Raw genomic sequence first — 23,380 nt, 5'->3', positions numbered from 1 at the left:
TTGTGATTGTATTTTCCTTACTGCCAAATCCATGTTATTTCGAACGTATCTTCTGAAGATACTGCCACAAGTTTCTTTTGAGGACTGTATTTTGCCTTCCTTTTTGCTCCAGTCCAACTGCCTCTCCCTCCTTGAAGTTCACAATTGTATCTTGTTTGTATGTTAGTAATGTCTCCTGCTCAAGCATGCTTAACTAAGTCATAACTTGCAGTTTTCTTTCATACTAGTTGTTCCATTGTTTCTCTTCCAACAGTAATACTTCAGGTTCAGGTTCCACTAAGGCAACACTAAAGAATTCTGTCTTCACTCAAACTTGAGCAACAACACTCAGACAAATGGGTTTTGAGGAAGATGCTGCACCCTTTAAGGGTTCTCTAAGAAGACAGTTAAGCATTGCTTGCTCGGGGGGGGGGGGGGTCCTTGAGGCAGCAACACATCTTTGCACTGTTATAGCTGTCCAGTCTAGAGAGAAATTATTTTCTGTAGTAGCCTAGTAATAGGCAGAGAAAAAAAAAACAAAAACAAAAACTACTGCTTAACAACTGAAGATTTGGGAGGTGGGGGGATGCTTTTTTTTTTTTTTTTTTTAATTTTTAACTCCTACATAAATGCATTTCTTTTAACATGTGACTAGGAATAGTATTAAAAATAAGAGACAGAGACAGACAGCCTTTGGCATCCGAACTGACTGTGGGTAGCTTTTAGATGCTCAAATCCAAAACTGCAACCTGTGAATTCCCAACTTATCAGTCATGTAATCCTGCAGATACAAAGTTTATGAGAAATTGCTCGGCTTGATCCAGAACTGTAGACCCCAAACACCTTGTGGCACATCCCTGGCCTTAATCCTACTAAGGCACAGAAAACACACGCAACAAACCAGAGTCCCTCAAGCAGTCTATCAAACCCCAGGGACATCAGCAGTTAAGACTCACAGCTGGAAGTGGAAGTTCCAGTCTCTGGTGTCTCCTCCCCTTAGAATTTCTGCTTTTTATATCTGTAACTTAATGACATTTTAATGCAAAATAAATAAGAAAAGCACTTTGAAGGAAGCAGAAGTCAGCCAAAAACCTTAACAATTAGGCTATAGCAACAGGCTTCCTCCCACGCTTTATGTCTCCGTCCCTGCGAATCTTGCCCTCTTTTCTGCACATTTCTGCACAGAGGCCAGCTTTAAGAGCAGGCTGGAGGGACTCCTGCTGCCTCTCTTCATTGGCAGGAGACAGAAGATACGGGCTTGAAGTCCATCAGGCTGGAAAGCACAGAACTTCTACCCTAGCACCTGGTTCTCTAGTTAAATAATTAGTTTAGTTGTCTAACTAGACAATTATACGATGAAAGTGAATAATCACCAGGCCTGCTTCTAGCCACATTTTAAAGAGTAGTAAGCCACATTTAATTCTCTGGAAGAGGTGGAATAAGGCCCCACCTTCAGGTGAGGATCCAGATCCCCAAGGGGTCTGACGGAAGCATCTTCCTGCACCCCTGGCTTTGGGAGCAGGCAGGCAGGGGCTCAGACCAGCCTTGTGTGTAGCACTTTGTCGTAATCCACTCTGGCACCTCCCCACTCGTGCTGCAGAAGTGATTTAGGAATTCATGTGCTAGCTCTTAACTCTTCCTTAATTTTACCCCTCCTAGGTATTATTCCAAAGCCAGTAAGGTCTCTGCTTGTGTTTACACAGAGCCCAAGCATGCAAGCTGCAAAGCACTCTACACTCACATTAATTTCCCTAGCAAGTTATTTCCACCTTCCAGGAGCAGCCTTTAGGGGACGGCACTTCAAAGTGCTGCCTCTGACTTTACTGGGAGCAGAATAAAAAAACTAGGCTTAGTTTAAAAGAATACCACACTCACGGACATGAAATACTACCACACAATTGCAACTTGAGCGTTACCTCTCCCTCTGATCAAAGCAAAGCTGGCACAGCCAGAATTACAGCCGTACCTCCTAAGCGTGCCGAATCAAACCAGGAATTCGGCAAGCCACCTGTCCGTGCAAAGACAAACGTTGCTTTTTCTTGCTTAATGTTAAGCCAAACACCCTCAAAGCAAGGCCAAAGCGGGCCGCCTCCCCTAAATTAAGACGCCCGTCTTCACAACAGGAGCGTCTTCGCAGGCAGCGGGCGCTCGGCCGCGCTGCAGCCCGCGCTCGCGGGGCCGCCAGCCCAGCGGGCTCGCCGAGCGCGGGAAGCGCGCAGCCTCCCGCGGGAAGCGCGCAGCCTCCCGCGGAGCACACGCGCTCTGCCGCACAGCCGTCCCTCCCGTTCCCCCCACTCCCCCATCAGCCGCAGGGCCGAGTCCTCCGGTTGCTACTCCCTGCGTTACACGCCAGTCTTCCAGCTGGGGTTTTCCCTCCTTTCTGTCCCCCTTTTCCTCTCGCTTCCCCCTCCACCACCGAAAATAAAAGCCCGCGTTGGACTATCCAACGCGAAGCGGTCCCGAGCGCACGGAGACGCAGCGCAGGGCGGGAAGGGGCGCGGGGAGCGCGCAGGGCTCTTCCCCCGCCCGCCGGCGCCTCCCGGGGACGCTGCCGAAGCGGCTCCGCGCCGGGAGGCGCGGGGGGCTCGAGGGCGACGGCCGCGGGGCCCCGGCAGCGCCCCGGGGCTGCGCACGGGGAACCTGCCGCCCCCCTCCCCCGAGCCGGGGGGCGAAGCCAGCTTCGCCGCGGGAAGCGGATCCCGGTTAACCACCTCGGAGGGGATTAAAAATAAGCAACTCGGAAACGCGTCCAGCGGCGGGGAAACGCCGCGGCGCCGCGCGGGGAGGCGGCGCCCACGCGCGGGAGCCCGAGGGACGCGGCGGCGGGCAGAGCAGCCCCGCGGCCGGCAGCGGGCGGGGGGGGGGGGGGGCAGGCGGGTGTCGCCGGAGCCCGAGCGCGGCCCCGCTCCGCGGCTCACCCTGGAGATGGTCAGCGGCGCGCTGAAGTCCTTGCCGCCCACCAGGCGGAAGCCCCACGGCGAAGGGCCGCGCAGGGACACGGCGTGGGGCATGGCGACGGCGGGGCCCTGCGCGCCTGCGGGCCGGAGCTCCGCGCCGCCTCCGCGCTCCTCTGCCTCTCCCGCCGCCGCCGCATCCACTTAAAGCGTCGCCTCATGCCCGGCCCGGCCTGACGTCTGCGCCCCCCCCCCCCCGCGGCGGCGGCGGCGCGGGCCGGGCCGGGAGGCGGGAACGGGCTGAGGGGCGGCGGCGGCGCCTGAGGGGACGGCGGCGGCCGCGCCCGCCGCACCGGCCTCGGGGGCGACACCCGCCTCCGTCTTCCCTCTCCGAGGGGAAAACTTATGTCCCTCCCCGACAGACCCGAGACGCTGCCCCCAGCGAAGCACCCGGCACCCCGCGAAACTAGCGGGGAATTTCTTCCCAGATGGAAAAAGGAGCCTGAGGGGAAACAGGAGATGTGAGGGAAATCCCTTCCCCCTCAGGGCTTTCAGCCCGTGAATTTTCTCTGGATGTTTTCCAGCTGGGTTTGGGTGGAAGTTTGAACGTGGGTTCAGCTGGGTTTGGGTGGAAATTTGAGCATGGATTCAGGTGGGTTTGGGTGGAAATTTGAGCATGGATTCAGGTGGGTTTGGGTGGAAATTTGAGCATGGATTCAGGTGGGTTTGGATAAAAAATTGAATGTAGGTTCAGGTGGGTTTGGGTGGAAATTTGAGCGTGGATTCAGCTGGGTTTGGGTGGAAATTTGAGCATGGATTCAGGTGGGTTTGGATAAAAATTTGAATGTGGGTTCAGCTGGGTTTGGGTGGAAATTTGAGCGTGGATTCAGGTGGTTTTGGGTGAAAATTTGAACACTAGTTCAGCTGGGTTTTGCTTTAAGTTGGCAAGAGTAAAGCATTTGTTTTGGTGTGGTTGCACCATGGCAGTTTTGTGCTCTGCCTGCTGTGGAAGGTAAGCGCTGTGCTAGGCTGATAAATGCTCGTTACTGTTCGTTTGTTTTAACCAATATCTGGAAGGAGAAATCAGAGGCTCCGAACAAAATAATTAGTCTGGGTTTAAAGCGGAGTGAGGTGAAGCTGCGTGAGTTGGTTGGGTCTTAGTGGGCGCTCGTGCTGGGTCGGAGGGCGAAGCCGTGGCACTGCTTTCCCTTGCTGAGTGAATCTTCTCCAACAGGAGCCCCTAAGTGCAGCTATGAGGAAGCGAGTTTCTCTGTTGAATAGTGAGGTGAGAAAGCGTCTCAAAATGCCTGGACTTGGGAAATCTTGCTGCCTTCTGGGAAGGGCAGGGCTCGGGTATCCCCCCTCAGGGACAGACCGAACAAAGGAGTTGCTGTTTGGAAGTCCACTTTCATAAAGTATCTTCTCACCACCCAGCTTGTGTGGCTTTGATTTACGTGCTGCTTGCTGCAGAGTTTTTTGGGGTCCGTTTGCTTGCGGCATGGGCTGGTCTGTCCTGCTACCATGTCCGTGTTATCCTCGGTCTCGTACAGAGGCAGGAACCGACACTGCTGTAAATCGGCTCTCAAACTATGCTGCACCCTTGCTGCACAGTGGCTTGAATTTAGTGAGCGCACTCTGTTACGAACCCACAAGTACAGCAGCTCTTTATTGCTCAGATAGGAACAGACGTGTTTATCTGTGGATATGTCTCTTTAGATGCAGCTTGTACCAGCAGAGTTTTCACTCGTGTTGTTTATTCCATACAGTCGTTGGCCTCCGTGTAAAGCTGGCTCCGAAGGCTGGGTTTTGTCTGCGTAGCTGCTGCTGAATCATACCTCGTTCCTGCGTGATATCACTGCGCTTGCGGAGCCTGCAGAGTAGGCTGGCTGTGGATTTCCTCGCTGGAGCTCAACACTGAGATTTGTCTTGTCGTGGGCTGGAGGAACAGTTTGTTCCCTGCCTTTACTGATCTTGCTGTTTGGTGATTAGGAGTATTTCCCCAAAGGGCTGAGTTAAAATATACATTAAAAATGCAGTATGTCAACTGGAATCTCCTTCCTCTAAGGAGGAAAAAGAAAAATTATTTTCTGTAAAGGAAACTTTAGGTTTGCTGGAAAGTAGCAACAATAAAAATGGAGAAAAGGAAAAGACAAAAATCTGAGTAGACTGTGGACTTGGAGACTCTCTCTTCAAGGCATTTTAAATGCTCAGCCTAGTTTACGCCTCGTGTAATTTCAGGCTTGTCAGAAAGCTAACCCAAGTAAAATACAGTTAAAACTTTTAAAAATCACTTTAAACTTGTGGATATGCTTATTCCATATTAAATTACTTTCCAAAATACATTAAACTGAACTGAAGTAGAGCCAATATAACTGTGAGTAAAACTATCTGCAGTCAGATTGGTCCTACTGGAAAGCATCTATGCGTAGATCAGCCCTCAGATTTCAGAACTACGTCAGGGATTAATTTGGCACCCCTCTGTCATTCATGGATGGTTTTTCAAGCATTTAGGGAAAGAAAATACTAGCTAAAGAACCCTGCATTTCATGGGTGTCCTATTCTTTTTCAATTGTTCACATGCTTTTTCACATAGCCTGCTTTGAGCAAAGCAGGTACAGTTTTGCAGCCTGAAAAGGACTCAATCGTCCTCTTTGGTAACAAAAGTGGATTCATCAACTTATATTTTTTGTCTTTGATAGCTTGAGAAATTTTTAAATTATATTTTTAAGTCATTTCCAAAAAATCATTGGAGTTTTCTTTCTGTTTCTGGAACAGATATCAACAGAAGAGATAAATCTTGCTGTGGGAGCAAGCCTTAGCATTAAGGTAATGATACAGCATCTCAAACATGCTTATTCTTCCGCTGAGTGTTGGGACCGAAACTGTATAGTAAGCTCTAACAAAGAACTGGCATTATTCAAAAGAAAGGTCAAATGTGTCTGTAAATTCAATCTTATCATTCCATCCCCCCCCCCCCCCAGTATTTTGCTGGGTATTTGTTTCCAGTATTTTTCCACTCTGAAGTCTTATCACCTATTTGCTTCTTTTTTGAGTGTTTCATTCTGGCGCTTGCTTGCCGCTGATGAGACTCTGTTTCCTTCCTTTGTTATCACAGCGTACTGGGTAAACTACGGATATCCAGCGTTATGTTCCATTTTGAATGAGCATTCAGGTTTTCCATTTGCCCCCTACCAAAGTTCAGTTTTAACGAATGTCCTTATCTGGGAAGCCTAGTAACAACCCTCCAGTGATAGTTTTGAATGCCTGCCCGTGTGAGAGTCATTTCAAGTTTGGTTATGGCTTGATAACTCTTCTCAAAGTCAGGAGGCTTTCTTGCTCTGCAGACTACCACCTTCTTCTGGACTTGGGCTGTTTATCTCTAGAGCTGGAAGGCATCAGGAGGCTGAAAGTTACCTGTCAGTACGTTATAGCAGGAGGCTGAGTCTAGAAGAAGTAAGATTTTTTTTCTTTTATTTCCAACAGTAATTTAAGGGTGATGAGTTGATGTATGGATATGGAAGTTACTGTTCTATCTACTCTGAACTATTATGAACATTCAGTGTGTTCTTACCTATCAGGATAGATGTCAGTCATTCATAAATTGCTGAGAGAGAGGTAATTTGACTGTAAATCGGTTATAAATTGTTCTCCCCTTTGCACTGTCCCCAGGCCCTTTATAAAAGATTTTATTTTCAGTCAGGGGCAGGGTGAGGGTGTGGCAATAAATGTCATAAGTTTAATAAGTTACTATATTTGTCAGAGATCTGTAAAAAGCTTGCTAAATTAAACCTGCCCACTTACCTCCCAAGATTAAGGTAGAAATTAGCTCTGTATGTTTGTTTGTTTTTATGTGAGGGCCTGAAAATCTGTAGCCATATAACTGTTTGGTTAAATGCCTGCTAGCACAGGGACATCTGTCTTGAATCCATACAGTTCAGCTCCTTATTTTTATGCACTTTGACTTTCCTCCTGACAGGGATGGCTTGGGTTTTGAAGTGGCTCCTTTGCTTTCATGTGCTGTTTATAACTCCACTGCTCCAGTGTTGTCTTCCTGCAGAACAGCCCGGATGGCATGGAGTCCCCAGCATGGGTGCTGGCCCTCCGCTGCCTGGTAGTTACAGTGGTAACCTTTCAGGCTCTTGCTGGAATATGTTTCACTGCATAATTACCTACTCAACAAGAGTATGTGACCTGTAACTGGGAATGTGTTGGGAATTACAGTTTTCACTCATCCATCAGTCATGCCTAATTTACCTTTCAGAAAGGATACATTTGGAAACACTAATACAATGCATTGATGGAATGGCATTTAAAGAAGTTGCCATCATACCTTTTGGGCTAAATAAAGACATAGAATATCTTTAAAAATGGATTATCTAAAACATGGAAGTTAATGGTTGTATCGGGAGTGTCCAGCTTATTCTTAAACAGTAAGTCGAGATGCAGTGTCTCTGTTAAACATAGCAGCATCTCTCTACAAATGCCCAATAAGCTCAAAGACATTCTTCTGTTACAGGCCAGAATGATGAGCTCCCCTTATTGCTCATTTAAGTAGCAAACACTTGTGTAAGTTCATTTTAAAGCAACATTCATCAAATTTGGAAATATTTCTTGCAGTTTGTTTACCCAGATATTCCAGATGGATGACTGCTCTAAAAGAGTTTTTATTGCACTTGCATCTAATGTAGCAAGTGTAAAATCCAAAACTCCACTTAATTTTATCACCTGAGAATTAAAATACTTCTATCATTAAAGTAAGGAAAATATTTTTATAGTCCCCTCTCTTTGGACTCATTGTGGGTATGAGAGCTTTCTCTTTCAGCTTAAATTGCCGTTGCAAATATTTTAAACCATGTACCAGTTATTTATATTTTATTTTTACATGAAGCTGGGAGAATAATGTAGTTAATTGTAGAGCAGAACAATCAATAAAGTCCTTTTAGACCATTTGTGAGCAGTTTAATAGAGACTTAACATTTAAAAGTAGCTTTAAATAGCAAACTTCATATAAAGTTGTGGGTTAGCCTTCCTAGTAGTTGCAGTCTTATTAAAAACAGGTTTCAGATTCATTGATTTGTGTTCTCTGTTTGAAATTAATTTCTTGTGATCTTTCAGCCATAGGTTCGAGCACTGGTTGTTCCCCATACCATTTGTGATTGAAAATGCTCCCTGCAAATGATGCTACTTAAACAAATTCCACATTCTTGTGGGAGCAAAGACTCCCAAGCAATGGTTCATGGCATTTGTGCAGCTGCAGTTTAATTCACCCTTCTCATAATCGGTGTTTCTCGGAGTATAACCTGTTTTCCTTTCCTACATTCATCAGTAATCCTTGACAGTTTCATTCTACTTTCCATCTCCATTGCCTAAATGAGTATTTTCTGGTGCCTTTCTAATCCCTCTGGGACATTTTCCGTATTCAACAGATTTTTGGTGGTTTCAGTTTATTTCTTTGTGTAATGGTTTAAAAAAGGAAATCCCCAAACCCAAGATTCTGTGAAAACATTTAATTTTGAAAGTCATTATTTGGATTAAAGTCCAGGCAAATCAGAACCCCAAGGCAGATTTAACAGCAGGTTTGAAAAAAGATTATTTAATTTAGAGACTCTGCAGAATCTCTCAGATCTGGGTTATTATTTTGGCTTTTGAAAGTTTTCTGGAATGTCCCCAAGTGTCGGAAGCTGTCGTTCTGAATTCTGCTTAATTCATTTGTTTGTCTAAATCCTTTATAAAAATTTATCTTGAGCATCTAAGCTTCCCACAGAAAGAAATCAAGCTGTGATACAAATCATTAGGTTAATGAAAGAAATCTAGTTGATCCAGTAGAATTTCTTACTTTGCAGTCACCTTTGGCTGGTGAAGACTGCTGGCTCCTCGGGCTTCAGAGCTCTGCAGGGTTACTACACGGAGATCTGCATGGGAGAAGCAGTAGGGTGCACGGTTACTTCTGCCTTTGATGCTCCTTAATGCTGGGCGGCAGAACCAGATTTGCTGTAAGGGCTGGTAGATCCATGTCACTTTCTTGTCGCTTTTAAAGGTGCGTGGAGGGTGAAAAACCAGCAGGGCCTGCAAGATGCAAAATGGGGTTTGCTCCTATGCTCTGACAAATGTTACTGAGATAATATTTGCACGTTATTCTAATCCTAGCTCATCAGACTGTGAGTCACTTACCCAAACTTCTTATGCTTCGGGTTTTGCAGACTGCTGGGCAGCAGGCTAGCTCCTCACCTCAGAAATCGTATAGACTAAACACGAGATAAGAGCCAACTGACAGATTTTCCTACGGAAGCAACGAAACAATATTGCTCAATACTGCTTTGCCAGAGCACAACAACAGCTTGTTCTCCACGAAGGACGACCTTGAGGGCAGGCGTGAAGGAAAAGGACAAGGCAGCTCTTGGGGGCCCCTTGTGAAATGTCCTATTGCACTATTTAAAACCTAAATACTGGTTTTTAGTACTAATACTTCACTGCCTTCTATCAATTTTGATGAAAAATGAATTTGCTCCCATGCTGGGAGCAAGAATAGAAGTAACTGTTGCTTGTTTGCTCTTTATATGGCTTGCTTGTCCTTGCAGGCAGTGCTGTGGCCTCTCATGTGACTCTCAAACAACAGTTGAGAAAATAGCAAGAAATATTGGCATAATATTATAAACCAAAGATGAGATTACAGCGGAGATCTGCTTTTCCTGTAAGGCTAATTGTTCTCATTATAGGATTAAATTGATTGATTTCCTGTCAGAAACAGTGCCTGAAAGAACAAAGTCAAAACCTCTGGCGTAATATGAGTCAGTTAGCTGAGCAGCTGAACACTGAGCTGTCTTTAGATTATTTTCTTGTGAACGATGACAGATATCTGCTGTTAGTGCATTCTGCAAACAAATTTGATGCATTTTTCTTATTACTTCACACAGTTGAAAACCAGCTGCTATACTCATTCAACAGGATATGTTTCTAGCTTTTCCTTGGGATTTTAATGTTTAGTGTTTATCATCCTAATTATTGACTCCGAATAGCGATGCTTCCTTTCTTTGGGTGTAGCACAGCTACAGCATGAGGACAACTGGAGAGGATTAAGCTGAATGTTCCTAATTTATGCAGGTCAAGGAAAGTTTGCCTTTTATCATTCAGAGATAAGTACAGCAAGCTCACTTTTTTTTTGAAAGGCTGAGTTCCATGAGTGCCATTACTAAGTCTCAGTAATCATAAAGGTTTATGTGGGTGGATTTCCCAGAATCTTTCTAATTTATTTCAGACTATTGCACAGCCTTATACTGATAGGAATAGAGAGGCAAAGGGTATGCTGAGAGAGAGAGGTAAGCCTGTATGCTGTCTTATCCATGATGTTCAGTCTGGCAGAACTAGTTTGCCCAATTCATCAGCAACTATTTTGCCCCATGTAAAGACACATCTGTGCAGAGGATACCTGATACACTGCCACAGCGGGGATCTGGAGTTAGCAGTGCTCTGGAGAGATGTTATGCTGTGTAAAATGTTGCATTCTGCAAATTGTAAACTACACTTGTGGATAGGGCAAACCAATCTGGATAAAACTGCTTGAAGTGGGAGAATAGAACATAAGATACGCAACGTAGTATTTATTGTAGATACTTCTCTCCCCTTAAGCTGTTCTTTATCTTTTATAAATATTCATGTTCTTTATATGCACTGTTCTCATACTAAACAGATCAGTGATTTTTAACCTTTTTTATTTGTATATTCCTGTGTTTTTTCCAGTGGAAACGGAGATTCTGAATAGCAAATTTAAACCTAGTGAGACATCTGCTTGCTTTCCCTAGCTATCTGTCACAGAAGTTACATACAGAGGCACAAGCATCTTCATACCACAGGTGAAAACCACTAATACGAAGAAAGTCACAATATCCCTTTTTTTTCTTTGCCTTGTGTGAACTGAGACAAATAGACCCTAGAATTAGATGCAAAATGCAGAGCATGTTTGACATTGTTTATCCTGGGTACGAAAGGCATGCTTAACAATTCTAATTCTACCTGTTTCCTGAGCACATCAGATTGCTGGAGGAGGATGTTTTAAAAAAAAAAATCTTATGAAAAAAATACTTCACTTAAATTCTGTCTCTGAGGTAAAACTCTAAGAGATGTTCAAGCTAGACTGCAGAATAAGCATCCATTTTCCATTAGTGTTCAATGAAGAGATCACTATCAGGGTCTGCACATGTGTGCTCACAAGACAGTCCCATCCAGCACTGGCACTGGGCTCTGTGCAGGCAATCACCAGTGAAGAAAGACTGGAAGCCTCAGGATAGATGGATTCAGGCAGGGGGAACAGGGTACATAAGAACAGTTGAGGAAAAGTCAGTCTGATCCAAATTTCAATATATACATAGGAAAATTCCTAATTACTCCAATGGGCTTTTGTTCAGGCCAGAATTTTTGGTTGGTATAAAGAGAAAGATGGTCTAAGCTATTCTCTTGCTATCAGAGCCTGCAGGCTGTAATTAACAGTGTGTAATGTCCAGATCCTACCATTTCTGGAGGTGAATTCCCTGGATACCACGTCAGACCTAGGCCAATCAAAACGTGTGCAAATAGAATTTTCAAGATGGTCATAAAGAGCCAAGATTGTTCTTTTGAATTAATATGTCCATAGCTTATTTCTCTGTTCCCTAATTCAATTTTCAACTGGAAAGGAATGAAGGCAGTAATAAGACTAACATTAGTAGAATGAGAATTGTTTATAAGCTAGTAGGCAAATTGGAACATCCTGTGTTATCACCAGGCAAATAGGCATGCTAAGATTTGAGAGATTGTCTAAAATTGTTTAAGTTATATCTCATTGAATACAATGGAGAAGTTTAGAGTCCTTCAGTTCTGTAATTCTCCTGATGTCTTACATAAGTCTTTGTATTTTAAATCCTTTATGCTTTGCATTTGTGCACACAGACTTTCTAAAGGCTTGGAATGTTACACAAATGAATCAAACTCTAAATATACAAGCAGTAATTTTCCTGAGTGGGCAAAAACTAAAGTAATTGCCAATATTTGCATTCTAGCATGAGTGTGATTTCATGAATGCCTGCTGGAACATAACACATCAGCCTCCTTAGACATATCCTATTTCTTTTGTTTCCTTTTCTGCTTTTGCAGGGACTGTTTCTACAAAGCAATCCATCACTGTTCCCTTCATTTGTCAGCCCCTACAACTGCCTGCCTGCAGGTTTGTACCTGTGTTTGTAAAGAGTTAGAGCATAGGTGCCCATCCTTCTCAGCTGCGGCTGTCTGGGCCAAGAAGTTGCTGCCTGCAGTTCCTCACCACTCTTCCCTTGCCTGCTCATCTGGTTATATGAATAGGTTTTGGTCAAAATAAAACATCTTAGTTTTAAGAGGGCTAGTATTGAGTCATTCTTACCTGTAACGGAAATTACAGGTAAGATGGGCATAATGAAGACTGAGACAGAGAATGTGATGGCTACAGTTGAAGGGAGATCCAAGTTCAAACACAGGTTTGTTCATCCCCTTCCTATTGTATCGTTAGGTTCTTGTCACATAACTATGTAGCTGGTAACCTACCAGCTTCTGCCACTGAAGACATTTTGGTCCTCCTCTGATGTAGGCCATTACATTAAGATCCTTTAATTTTATTTTTTCCCCCTCATTCTAGTCACGTAGTTACTAAAACTTGGAAAAGCTGAGCCTGAAACAAGCTCTTAAAATACATTGAAGGAATTGTCATTACTCAGAGAAATAGGTCTGAAATTTACTGGCGTGTAAGGAAGTGAAAAAGAAAATTGTTACTCAAACTGTATTTGCCAGACCAAATTTCTGCCTTTGAATGCATCTGGGCAGCTCATTAGATTAAGAGTTCTGTGCAGAATAATTTGGAGTAGAATTTGCCCTCAGAGTTCAACTGAAATAAAAGATATTTAAGAACCTGTAAGGCTGTTAGGTGACATTGTACAAAAAAGTCTAACAGCACTGCAAATTTTGATCCAATATTCAGTGACACCAATAGAAAAGCTCCCAGAAAAGATGGTGGGAATGTCATTTTAATGAGCAGCTTAGAGAGTATTTATTTTGAGTGTTAAGTGGTAATGAGGATAATCGGAGATTCTACCTAATAAAGAGGCAAATCATGCTATTTCTTTCTCAACATATGCAGCTCCTTTTGTTTCTCAGCCTTATGGCTTTCCTAGAGAGGGTATGAACTGACTATGAAGTAAAGATGTGTTATGCTCTGAAGAATTAAAATTCAAGGAGCATGGTAAGCAAATGCTATGAACATATTGTAAATATTTGCTTCGAGCACAATATTATAGTTAAGAATCTATGTCTGATCTTTAATTTATTATTAGGAAAATAGTCCCTGTCTGCTTCTCTGACTGAGGCATTTAAGGGACTTCTACAAACATTGTCTTCAAACTTGTCCTTGCAGATGTGATAATGTCTTTTTACAAATGAATAAGACTGTAGCGTCAAATGGTTAAATATCCAACTCCAAGAAAAACAGGCAACTTGTGCTAGAAATTGTATCCGATCTAATTTACTCTCTCATGATTTAAGCAAAAGTCATATGTCTGAAAAATGCATTCAGAGCTGAAGGCACTGTTCTGGCTGATCATTGGCTCAAAGATCTATTCGGATAAAACACCAGTTAGCAGGAGAAATTAAAGGTGTTGCATCAAAACGAAACTATTTCACCTTTTAAAGATAACATACAAAATAACATTTGGTTGCCAGAGTATATGGTATTTTTATGGAAGTTTAGGAATGCAAGGTAAGGTGTTACAAGATCAAACAAATACTGGTAGTTTTGGGGGTCTCATAAAATGTGAAGGAAGAATGAGTTGTTCAGGTTTTTTAGTTCCTCTGTGACTCTTTGAAGATTTAATAAGTTTTTTGATTGGCTTTAAACCTAAATGGTGCTCTAAAACTTGTTGTTTTTTCCCAGCAGCACTAATATCAGTCTATTGTTGGCTCGTTTGAGTTTTGCCAATTAACCGTGCTCTGGTCTGGCTGCTCCTGCGATACTGCTGCACTGCTCTTGTTGCACAGGAGTGTCAAATTGCATTTTGTTTCCTGTTTGTCAGGCTCAAGCTGCATAGTTTTTCTCTAGTTCACCCCAAGAAACTTCCACTGCTTCTTTCAATATTTGAATTTCTGCACTACTTTTAAAGCAATCAATGTAGCTGCAGAGGGAAAGCACACAAATATTTGGCACAGATTGATATTTACTTTTTTGTTTTCGTGGACTCGGGTTGATTGTGCCTGTTCAAAATGTCTCAGGAGAAACCTGAATAGTTTAAACATATGTTCAAGGAAATTTTTTAGTTTATAGATCCCCAGGTATTTTTCCAGGTTGTGCTTTTGTAGAATTTCTTAAATAGATGTACTTTCGTTATTTCAAAAGAAACTGAAAAAGTAAATCTTAACAGAAGTAGTATACTTTAGGCAGTACTTTGCAAAGAAAATTAGGTTGTTTAGTTAGTGCCAGGGCTGGCCGAGCAGGGCATGCAGTTCAGCTGCCTGTTCTGGGATGTTCCTGCAGACCCTGCAGGGAGGTGCAGTTGGGCCCCAGCCTTATGTTCCTGTGTCCTGCTGTAGGACATCTCCTGGAAAACACCACAAGTCTCTTTGTGTCTTTCAGACGAGTATTATAGCAGACAATATTTCTCACATACCAGTAAGTACAGGACAATCTAACTTCTGAGGAGAAAAAAAGGTCATTTAATTCAGAAGATGGGAGATATTTAGTGTCCTTGAGCCACTGAAAGGATCTTGATGGCTCCTTTGAAAAAACTAGAGCTGGGATGGACAAGACATGTAGCTGAGGTCAACAGCAGAGAGGTTTCTCTGCATTTAGCAGTTGCTGAACATTGGCCACTGATGACTCATTTGAAACTGAGTTATTGCCAGCCTGTCCGCAAACAACATATGAACATCATCCAGCTGCTCACACAGACTTCATCACTGTACATGCCATATTTGTGCTATAGGCAGGGATGAAATCTGTCTGACAACAGCAGATCCCAGGAAAAACATCCCTAAGAGCCTCTGATACTGGAAGGGATCTTGCAGAGGAGAGATAGATCCCCTTAGCTGGACTTGGCAAAGGGCTGTGGATTGGAATGTCAGGAAAATATTCTTCACCGAATGAATGAGGTAGTTTATTAGGTCTTTTCTCTGTTTCTGTGACTATGAAGACAGAATTTATGAGTAAGACTGTTATAGCCAGTGTCCAGCTGAGTATTTACAACATGCTTAGGAAAGCATACTTTTTTTTTTGGACAGTCAAACATGTTATTTTTAGTCCTGGATGGTGCTTTCTCCTCTTTAATGGTGTAAGATTCCTGTTAACTCATCAGATTGGGTCAACCCCTGTAAAAAGCTAGCAAGAGACATAACGGCACCCTTGGTGGAGCCTGAGCTCTGGGCAGAGTGATGAGGAGACTTTCCCCTGCTGAATCGTGCCCAAGCTGTGGAGCAGGTGGGATGCAAAAGCCCAAACAAACTGCAAAGCCCGAGTCTGGTTTGAACTGAACTCTTGTTAATTTATCTCCATTTATGGAGTTATTTTATGTTAGACAAAATATTATGCTACTTTATGGCTGCTTCATTTGACACAAAATATGTGATGACCTAAACAAATACTGAACCCACAAATTATACCCAGGTGGCAAGTTTATTTTAAGTTAAATTTTTTTAAAGACCTTTTTATGTAATCCTCCTAGTGGGATAGTTAGCAAGGCTTGATCTTCGGCTGGTGTAAGTCTGCTTAGCTATGTCCAAGTCTGTTAATCTCATCTGCTTTTTTGCCAGCTAACAACTTGCCTCATATATTTTCGTGTTCATGTATACTGAAAAAACTCATAACTTTTGTTTCACTGCTGATATTTGCAAAAAGAAGGCTTAGCGAAGCTGGGATGTTTGGTGTAAGTGGTAAAGAAATACTTGAATTTTATGAGGCTGTTGAGTCTTGGGGGAGCGGGAGGCTGGCTGAGCCGGCGGGGGCAGTGCAGGCTTTGTCCCTTCCCGTGGCCTTTCGGGGCCAGAGCTGCAGCCTGACCGCTCCCCGCTGCCACGGACCGTGATGCACAGTGTAGCTGCGGCTCGTACCAGGCGTTTCAGCTCAGCCTCTGTGCAGCCAGCACCTCAAGAGTTGCATAACTCTGCTACAAAAAGTTTCAAAGAGATTTTTTTTTCCTTATTCTCTCCTGTTTTTTCCTTTTCATAGGCAGTCAAGTGACATTTGCCTAAAGTTTTCCTGTGTAAGAAGCTAAAGCAATTTCCTTTGAAGGTTCATTTGTAGCTTGTTAGTTTATAAAGAAATCTGGTTCTGCTCCATCGCCCTTCCCAGACACTTCCTCTGAATTCCCGAAACCACTTGCCCATAGGAAATAGCGGGTGACTTACTGTTGTGTCTCTGCCATATGTAGTCTTGGGAGAACAAAAGTACAAATCTGTGTGGCCTGAACCATCAACCTTTGATTCCTAAATCTTTCTAGCACGGAAAGCTCACAGGTCCTAGTCAGAGATGTGCAGTACTCTTCTTAAAAGTCTTCCTATGGATCTATAAAAATATAGGGCCAATTCCTCACATGGTGTGAATCAGCTTAGCTTTGTTGACTTGAACAAGTCACCATTACATTGGCTTGTAATGTGCACTTTCACAGTACTTTGTATAACTTGGGGTTTGCTCGTCCAGCTGAACCACCCATGAAAGCACTGGGAGTCTTTGGGCGTTCTAGTCACCTGTAAGACACAGGTGAATTACAGGAGATTATAGGGGAATTACAAGGGATTATATGAAATACAGGTGTGTACGTACAAATGCATCCTCCCTCATATTTATCGTTTTGGCTGGAGGTAAATCAGTTGTACCACAGTAGAGTTTTGAGGAAATGGGATCCCCTTTCACAGCAGATCCCTGCCCGAGAGCTCGCGCTCTCTGACCACACTGGATCATGGGACAAGGCTTGTCCTGGGCGAAGAGCCCCAGCTGCAGCTCACGCGGGAGCCTCTCGCAGCTGCTCCCTGAGGATGCGCCAAGTTGTGGTGGAGCGCTGGGGTGAATGGACTGCGCGAGGAGGAGCACGCGAGTGATTTTGGGGTGTAGAAGAGGCCTCGTGGTGTTGCAGACTGGGCTGAGCCACCATGCCTGGTGCTGTGACCTGCACCCAGGGCATCTCTCGCCTCTGCTGCATAAATGGTGCCTTAACGTGATTTATTTTTGCTGAATTCACTAAGCTGCCCTAAAATTGCGTGTATTGATCTGAACTGAATTGTGTGAGCTTTTATACTGATGTGGCTTTTTGGATCAGGCCAGAAAATGGAATAGATTGCTTGTGATGTTTCCCAGGTATTTGCTTTATATACACCAAACACAGTTTCTAATGAAACAGGAATGTTTCTAATCATAATGAAGTTCATGTCTCTGTTTTGATTTTAATAGCCCAGCATTATATGACATACAAAACCATCCCATTTGTTTTGCATTCCCTGTAAGTAGCTTCTCCTATAAGACCACCCTGGGTGGACTATTGCTAAGGAAGTCAGGGGTGTTGGCAGAGCTGCATGTCCTGGGCTCGGCCGGACACATGGCCCCGGTTCAGCTGGCCATGGGGGAGCTACCACAGCGCGTTAGCCCTCGGGCTGTGCCCAGTGCACACACGTGTGCTGAGCTTGCAGCGTGCCCCATGCAAATACAGCACAGGCTGCCTAAAGCCGTGGCTCACGCATGAGCACGACACCTTATTGCTACCTTGAGTGTTTCACTGCTGTCCCACAGCCCTGCTGGATGAGCCTTCACAAAAACATACTGATTTCCTAATTTCCATGAGCATTTTTCAGCCAGATACACTCAGGGCAGCTGGAGCAATAATGCATTTGCCCTTGCAGAGAGTCAGTGTGAATGCGCATGTCTTGTTGGGAATGGTGCTTTGCCTCTCCCAGAAGTGAGATTCAGCTGCATCACAAAACACGCTTCTAAGAGACTAAAATCACGTGGTGGATGTCAGTAGGATACTGTGGTTTTGGCTTTCTTTTAGTTTGAAGTTTTTGTGGCAATAATTCCTGTTTCCATCGCATCCGCCACACAGTGATCTGCAAGCAGAGCCACAGTGAGGTGTCTGGGCACCAGAGCAGCCGCCCAGCTCTGCTGGCTGCTCCCATTCCCTCCGGGGCAAAGGGGGCTTTTCCCTCTGCCCTGCCTGGCGTTGCCCCCAGCAAAACCAGCCAGCATGATTTGGCACCAAAGAGGAGCAAGGATCCTCCCCTCCTCTTGGTATTCCTGAGCTAATGGCTGCAGACTCGAAATATTTCTGTGCAGGAGGGGGAACAGGTGGCTTTTTCTTGGGTTGGAAAACAGGCGTGTGGAAATGAAGTGACCAAATGGAGGTCTTTGGGAAGAAAGGTAAAATCCATGTCTTAAATTGCAATCTGGTGCTTTCGTACAAAATTCTCCTCTCTGTTCCTTTCTGGCAGAGAGTCTGTCTGTGGCATTAGGGGAGCTGACACCGATCCTGAAAGTTCCTTCAAGAGGTCGGAGGGAGAACAGCCGGGGCCTAACCCAGCCTCAGCACGAGGTGACACTAGCATGGCTTCAGGAAGCCCCTTCTTCGTAATTCAGTGCTCTCTAGTTTGCTATTTTGAAGGCATGTGGAAGATCAAGCCTTCTCCGAGGGACTTTCTCCGTGTGAAGTCTACATGCCCGAGCTTTCGTACTGTGCTGGGTCAGCTTCCCTCCGGTGTCTGGAAGTCACATTAGGAGCACCACCTGCTTCTCTGAACGGCACACACCTACCAGGCACTTCTGGCTTGCTTCTGCATTTAATGGAGCAATTACTCCCTAAAGGATTCAGCACAGTTCCTGTGTTGTCGAAGAAGCACCAGCATTTCCTTTGCAAATCTTTGGTTCCCAACAAAGTTAGTGGAACAATATCTCCAAATTTGCTGTAGCTGGATTAGGGCCCTAAACTGAGTTCACTTTGGGATAATGCTGAGGAAATCTGTTGTTTTCTGAACGTGGAAGAAATCGTATATTCCACCTGCTGTGATTGCCAAGGAAGAGAAATATAAGGAATCTTTTTAGCTTTAAGCTTTTTGCTTTTGTGCTCTAGGACCAACTGCTGGGGCAGGAGCTTCGCTGGAATCGGTGCCTCCGGTGGGTTTGCCCCATTTCCGGAGCTGGCTCCATGCTGGTGCTCTCGGTGGTCCTCAAGGTTAGTGGAAAGAACAGGCCCCGCGTCGTAAGGGGAAGGGCAGACGTCCAAGAGAGAAAGTGATCGCAGTCAGCCCCTGGAAGAAAAGTTTAAATCTGAGTGATTCTGATATTAATAACATTGTAACCTGCAAAAGAGTTTGATTCTGGTAAGAAAATATGTTTCCATAACTCTTAGTGCATCTAGTGTGTTTTTCTTAGTTTTCTTAGTTGAACTCAGCTGATCAGATACCTCAATTAATTTGAATGGGACTACTAAATACACTATTGGAACTAAATGCAGGATAATACTGTATGCAGTGATAGTACTCTACAGAATCTGGGTTTCCAGTTAATTCAAACAAATGTTTCATTAAAGTGAATGGATCTTCCACTTGTACATAGCAGGTCTTATTTATCGCAGTGCTCAGTGAAGCAGAATATCAAGCTGTTGAAATTCAATGTACATTTGCAATTAGTGCCACAGATTCATTCTCATGAATGTGAGGGTTTTTTTTTTTCCAGATATTCTCACTGCAATTGGTTTATAAGTGATCTAATTTATAAATTAACTTTCTACTGTTCCAGAGGTCGGTCAGCCCTCTGGATTAGGGATGTCTAATGAACGTCAGCTGCTCTTGTGCTGAGCATCAGCCAATTCCGAATGTAAAGAAAATGAAGACACCCCCCGGGCCTGCCCATTTCTGAACAACCCACGTAATCTGTGAGCCCTGAGTTATTAAAATGAGAGGATGAAAGCCTCGAGCTGTATAATATCTATGTAGACTGACCTGGCAACCAGTGCAGCCTGGCAGGCTGTGCACGGGGACCCGAGACCATGTGGCTCTTCCCCGGCTCTGCTGCCAGGGGTCTCCTTCCCGCCTGGAGCTGGGGTGCTGCCGCCGGCTTCCTCTGAAAACCGCTTTGAAATCCACAGGTAGTGAGCAGGGTCTTGGACTGTGGTGCTGTTGTCACTTCCTCAGGGCATAAAAACCTCTCTGAAGCAGCTTCTTTCTTTTCTGGATTCCTTCCCCAGGATAACTCTGGATTATTAGCTCATTTAGAAACTCCACAAAGACACTGTGTTTCAGAGAAGTTTTTAAAGAAATTACACTGCCTTTTATTGTTTAAAAGGCTCTGAGGATCTTAGGGATGTTTCTTTATTTATTCTTTGATCCTAACCTGCAATTTTCTCCCCTTTGTCTATGCAGCTGCAGCCAAAAAGGCCATTACAAGTCTTGGACCGCAGCTTTTGAGAGTCACTGTTGGGTTTTACAGCAAAACGCAAGCTAGAGTTACCGTCGGGGTGGTTTGCATGGAGCGGTGCTCGTTGCCGAATTGCTGCTCTGGGTTTTCGTCGCTCCGCTGCTGCTGGGCTCTGCTCGCCCTGGTGCGGCGCTGTGCCTGGCGGGCAACGAACGGGGGCTTCTCAGCCCCAAATTCCCGTCACGGCCACTGCGGCTCTCGCAGCTGCGCGTCCGGCTTGGGAGAGCAGCCCAGGGGCGGCTGGAAACACTGGCGCAAACGGCTCTGGCCAGGCCCAGCCCGGCACCCCAGCCGCGCAGGACCCGTCGTTTGGAAAACGAGCAGGTTTCTGAGGCTCCTTCCTGCCCGGCCCCACGGACGGAGGGCGGTGACAGCTCGGGCACCCCGGCGCGACCGCAGCAGCGCCGTAAAGGGTTTTATCGCAGGATTTCAAGTGTAATGGTGCAAGATCTCCCGTGTGTTCGGGGTGACGCGTGGAGGTTGCCGCCAGCCGTGAGCGCTGGCGTTTGGGGCTGCTGCAGGCAGGTCTCCTGCCCCGGGGGCCCCTGCGGGGACAGCACGGAGCAGCGCTGGGCGGCGAGCCCCTGCCTCGCCGCCTCGGCTCCCCTTCCCTCGGGCAGCCCTTGGCGTCGCCCGTTGCGGACGGAGCTCGGGGGCGCAGCTGCCGGCGCCTCGCGGGCTCCAAAGGGCTCCCCGCTCCTTTGCGTGGAAATGTGCTGCAAAATGCTTCTCTTTAACGGCAGGAGGGTTTGCAAACTACCTCCCCGCTGGGTGCTGCGCCGCGCGAAGAGCCCCGGGATGCGCTCCGAGGCGCCGGGCGCGCGACCGCTGCGGCGAGGGGCTGGAACCTCCCTGGTCCCCTGGTGCGGTGACGGCGGTGGCGAGGCCCAGGCGGCCGGCCGGCCGGCGATGGGCCTGCAGGGCCTGGCCACGGGCGCCCTGAGAGCCCGAGAGCGGGCTGGCCGGCAGGAGACGCGCTCTGCGTATCAAACGGCCTCAGCGCCTTAGGCGTGTTTATCACCAGCTCTGCTGGCTCCGTTTGCCGGTTTCAGCTGCTCCCTGCTATTTGGCACGTTGTCAGGATGCTGCAGAAACGGGGAATTTTATTGCACCGGTCTTAAGAAAGGGGGTGAAAGAGGGAAAGAAAATCAACATAGGGTATTTTTTTATGATGTCTTAATTATGCAAGCAGGCAACTTTGATGGATTTTGTGCAATTTTTTATATTCCCTGGCTACCGAGAGGGGATGTTTTTTGTGGAGGAAAGTGTTCTTCAAAATCTCTGCTATTTTTCTCTTTGACCTTTGAATTGCCCCAGCTGTAGCCGGGAGGGCAGATGTGCGTACGTGGATTTGGAGCGGTGAGGTTTAAAGCAGAAGTGACTCATCCGGTGTGAAAGCCATGGGGAAAAAAATGCCCTAAGATGGGAAGAGGGGTCAGAGAGCGGCTTAATTTCGGCCGCCTGCTGCCTCCTCATCGGACTGATCAGCAGCTCGGGCGCTCTGCGGCTGGTTTGTCTGCTCTGGGGCTACCCGCGTCCAACTTCTCGCCTGAACTTGGGTCGCCCAGGAAACAGCCCGTCTCCGGTGCAAGCGGAGAACAGAAGCAGCCTTGGCCTGAGGAGACCAGACGCGGGTTCCTCCCGTGGCTGCTGCCCGCGCGTTCGGCGTGAGGAGCAGACGCCCCGGCTCGGACCCGCGGGTGACCCAAAGCGGGAAGAGGCGGCAGGACCCGACCGCGTCGGACAGGGGAAACTCTGCAATGAGTAAGACCCAACTCGGCGGGGACAGGCGCCAAGTGCCGCGACGGCGCATCGGCGAGGGGAGGAACTGCTTGTCGCGCCCCTCGGGTGGGCCGGGGTCGCCGCGCGGGTGCCCCGCGGCAGGGGAGGCGTCCCCCTGCCCGGCCCGCGCCGGGGGCCGGGGCTCGCAGCCGGGCGTCCTCGCAGCCTCTCCCGGGGCGCGTCCGGGCTGGCTCCGCTTCCCGGCGTGCTGCGCCGGGTCTCGCGAGTTCTGCTGCTTGCAACTGAAGTTAGAGAGCTGACTTGTCCTCGTGCTCTGGGTGTTAAACAAGATCCGTTCTTATTTACAGATACTTACACGTGTCCGCGTGTCTTTCTGTAGCCACCCTGGAACAGACTTGTCTCTGTGCCGCCATCCTGTGCTGCGGGGGTCACCTAACAGCCCACCTGCAAAGAGCACCGGGGAGGCAGGGGCGGCTCGAGCTGCACGGTCCACCCCGATCTCCGGGAGCCGCTCGGAGGATTTCCGATGCTGTTCGGGAGCTGACTTAGAGCAGCGGTGTAAGGGCAGGGCAGCGCCGCAGCCCCTCGGGGCTGCTTGGCACCGCTCCGGCTCCACCGATTTCAGCCCTTCTCCCGCCCCGCGGATGTCCGGCAGCCGGGAGCACCGCGGCCCACGGGGGCTACGAGCGCGGGAAGCCTCCCGGGCTCTGCCGGCTGCCATCGGCGCGTTGGATTTTTCTAGAGCTGAGCCTCTGCGGGTTTTTTTTTTTTTTTTTTTTTTTTTCCTGCTTGCTCCAACGCTCTCGCAAATACTTCCCTGCCCACGTGCTTGGATCCCCTCGGAGGTCACGCGGCCCGCTGCTCCCGGGCAGAGGGGAAATTGCATGATCGTATGGAAAATACCAATAATGGTGTTGAGTTTTGTTACCATGGGAACGGCAGCTCGCACCAGAAATACAGCCCATCGAAGAGAGGAAGGCTGCGTGCTGCAGCGGGCGCACGCTGAGCTTCGACCCCGAACAACGCCGCCGCGGAAGAGTTACGCAGGAAAGGCCGAGCGCTGCCGGAGTTGAGGGTCGGTCTTTTATTTCTCTTGGACCTTTAACGAGTAAATTGTCCTTCTCACGATCTCATAACGTAGTGCTAGTTCGTTAGCACTCGAGCTATCTGCTTCGAAGCTCGTATACGTAATAATCCTACACTGCGTTAAATAAAAGCTCTGAGAGATCAGCATGGTAGAAGTTGGTATCATGTTAAAGATGGCTGATGTGATGTATAGGGAAATACACTGCTCACGTGTGTAGCCACAACGGGTTGGCAAAGT

General features: G+C 46.6%; 1 protein-coding gene and 1 long non-coding RNA gene across 3 annotated transcripts in view; one reads left to right on the top strand and one right to left on the bottom strand.

Annotated features, from left to right (window-relative positions):
• PDLIM4 (PDZ and LIM domain 4) overlaps nt 1–3,086 on the bottom strand; it is a 64,903-nt gene extending 61,817 nt beyond the window's left edge. Inside the window, exon 1 of the mRNA XM_062587643.1 lies at nt 2,898–3,086. Coding sequence (XP_062443627.1) covers nt 2,898–2,990 — 93 coding nt within the window. The 5' untranslated portion in view covers nt 2,991–3,086. The remainder of the gene's footprint in view (nt 1–2,897) is intronic.
• A 110-nt stretch (nt 3,087–3,196) lies between these two features.
• Nucleotides 3,197–19,560, top strand: LOC134146769 (uncharacterized). 2 transcript variants are annotated; one of them, XR_009959883.1, is made up of 9 exons: nt 3,197–3,394; nt 4,108–4,158; nt 4,640–4,750; nt 5,649–5,699; nt 6,218–6,326; nt 6,850–6,984; nt 10,611–10,723; nt 12,000–12,069; nt 18,333–19,560. It is a non-coding gene; the product is annotated as an uncharacterized LOC134146769 (long non-coding RNA). The 2 variants fall into 2 exon arrangements; XR_009959884.1 differs by having other exon boundaries at nt 6,850–6,996.
• Nucleotides 19,561–23,380: the final 3,820 nt, after the last annotated feature.

The sequence above is a fragment of the Rhea pennata genome, chromosome 14 (assembly GCF_028389875.1).
Source record: "Rhea pennata isolate bPtePen1 chromosome 14, bPtePen1.pri, whole genome shotgun sequence".
Classification (NCBI taxonomy): Eukaryota; Metazoa; Chordata; class Aves; order Rheiformes; family Rheidae; genus Rhea; species Rhea pennata.
This window is presented reverse-complemented; position numbering and strand designations above follow the sequence as displayed.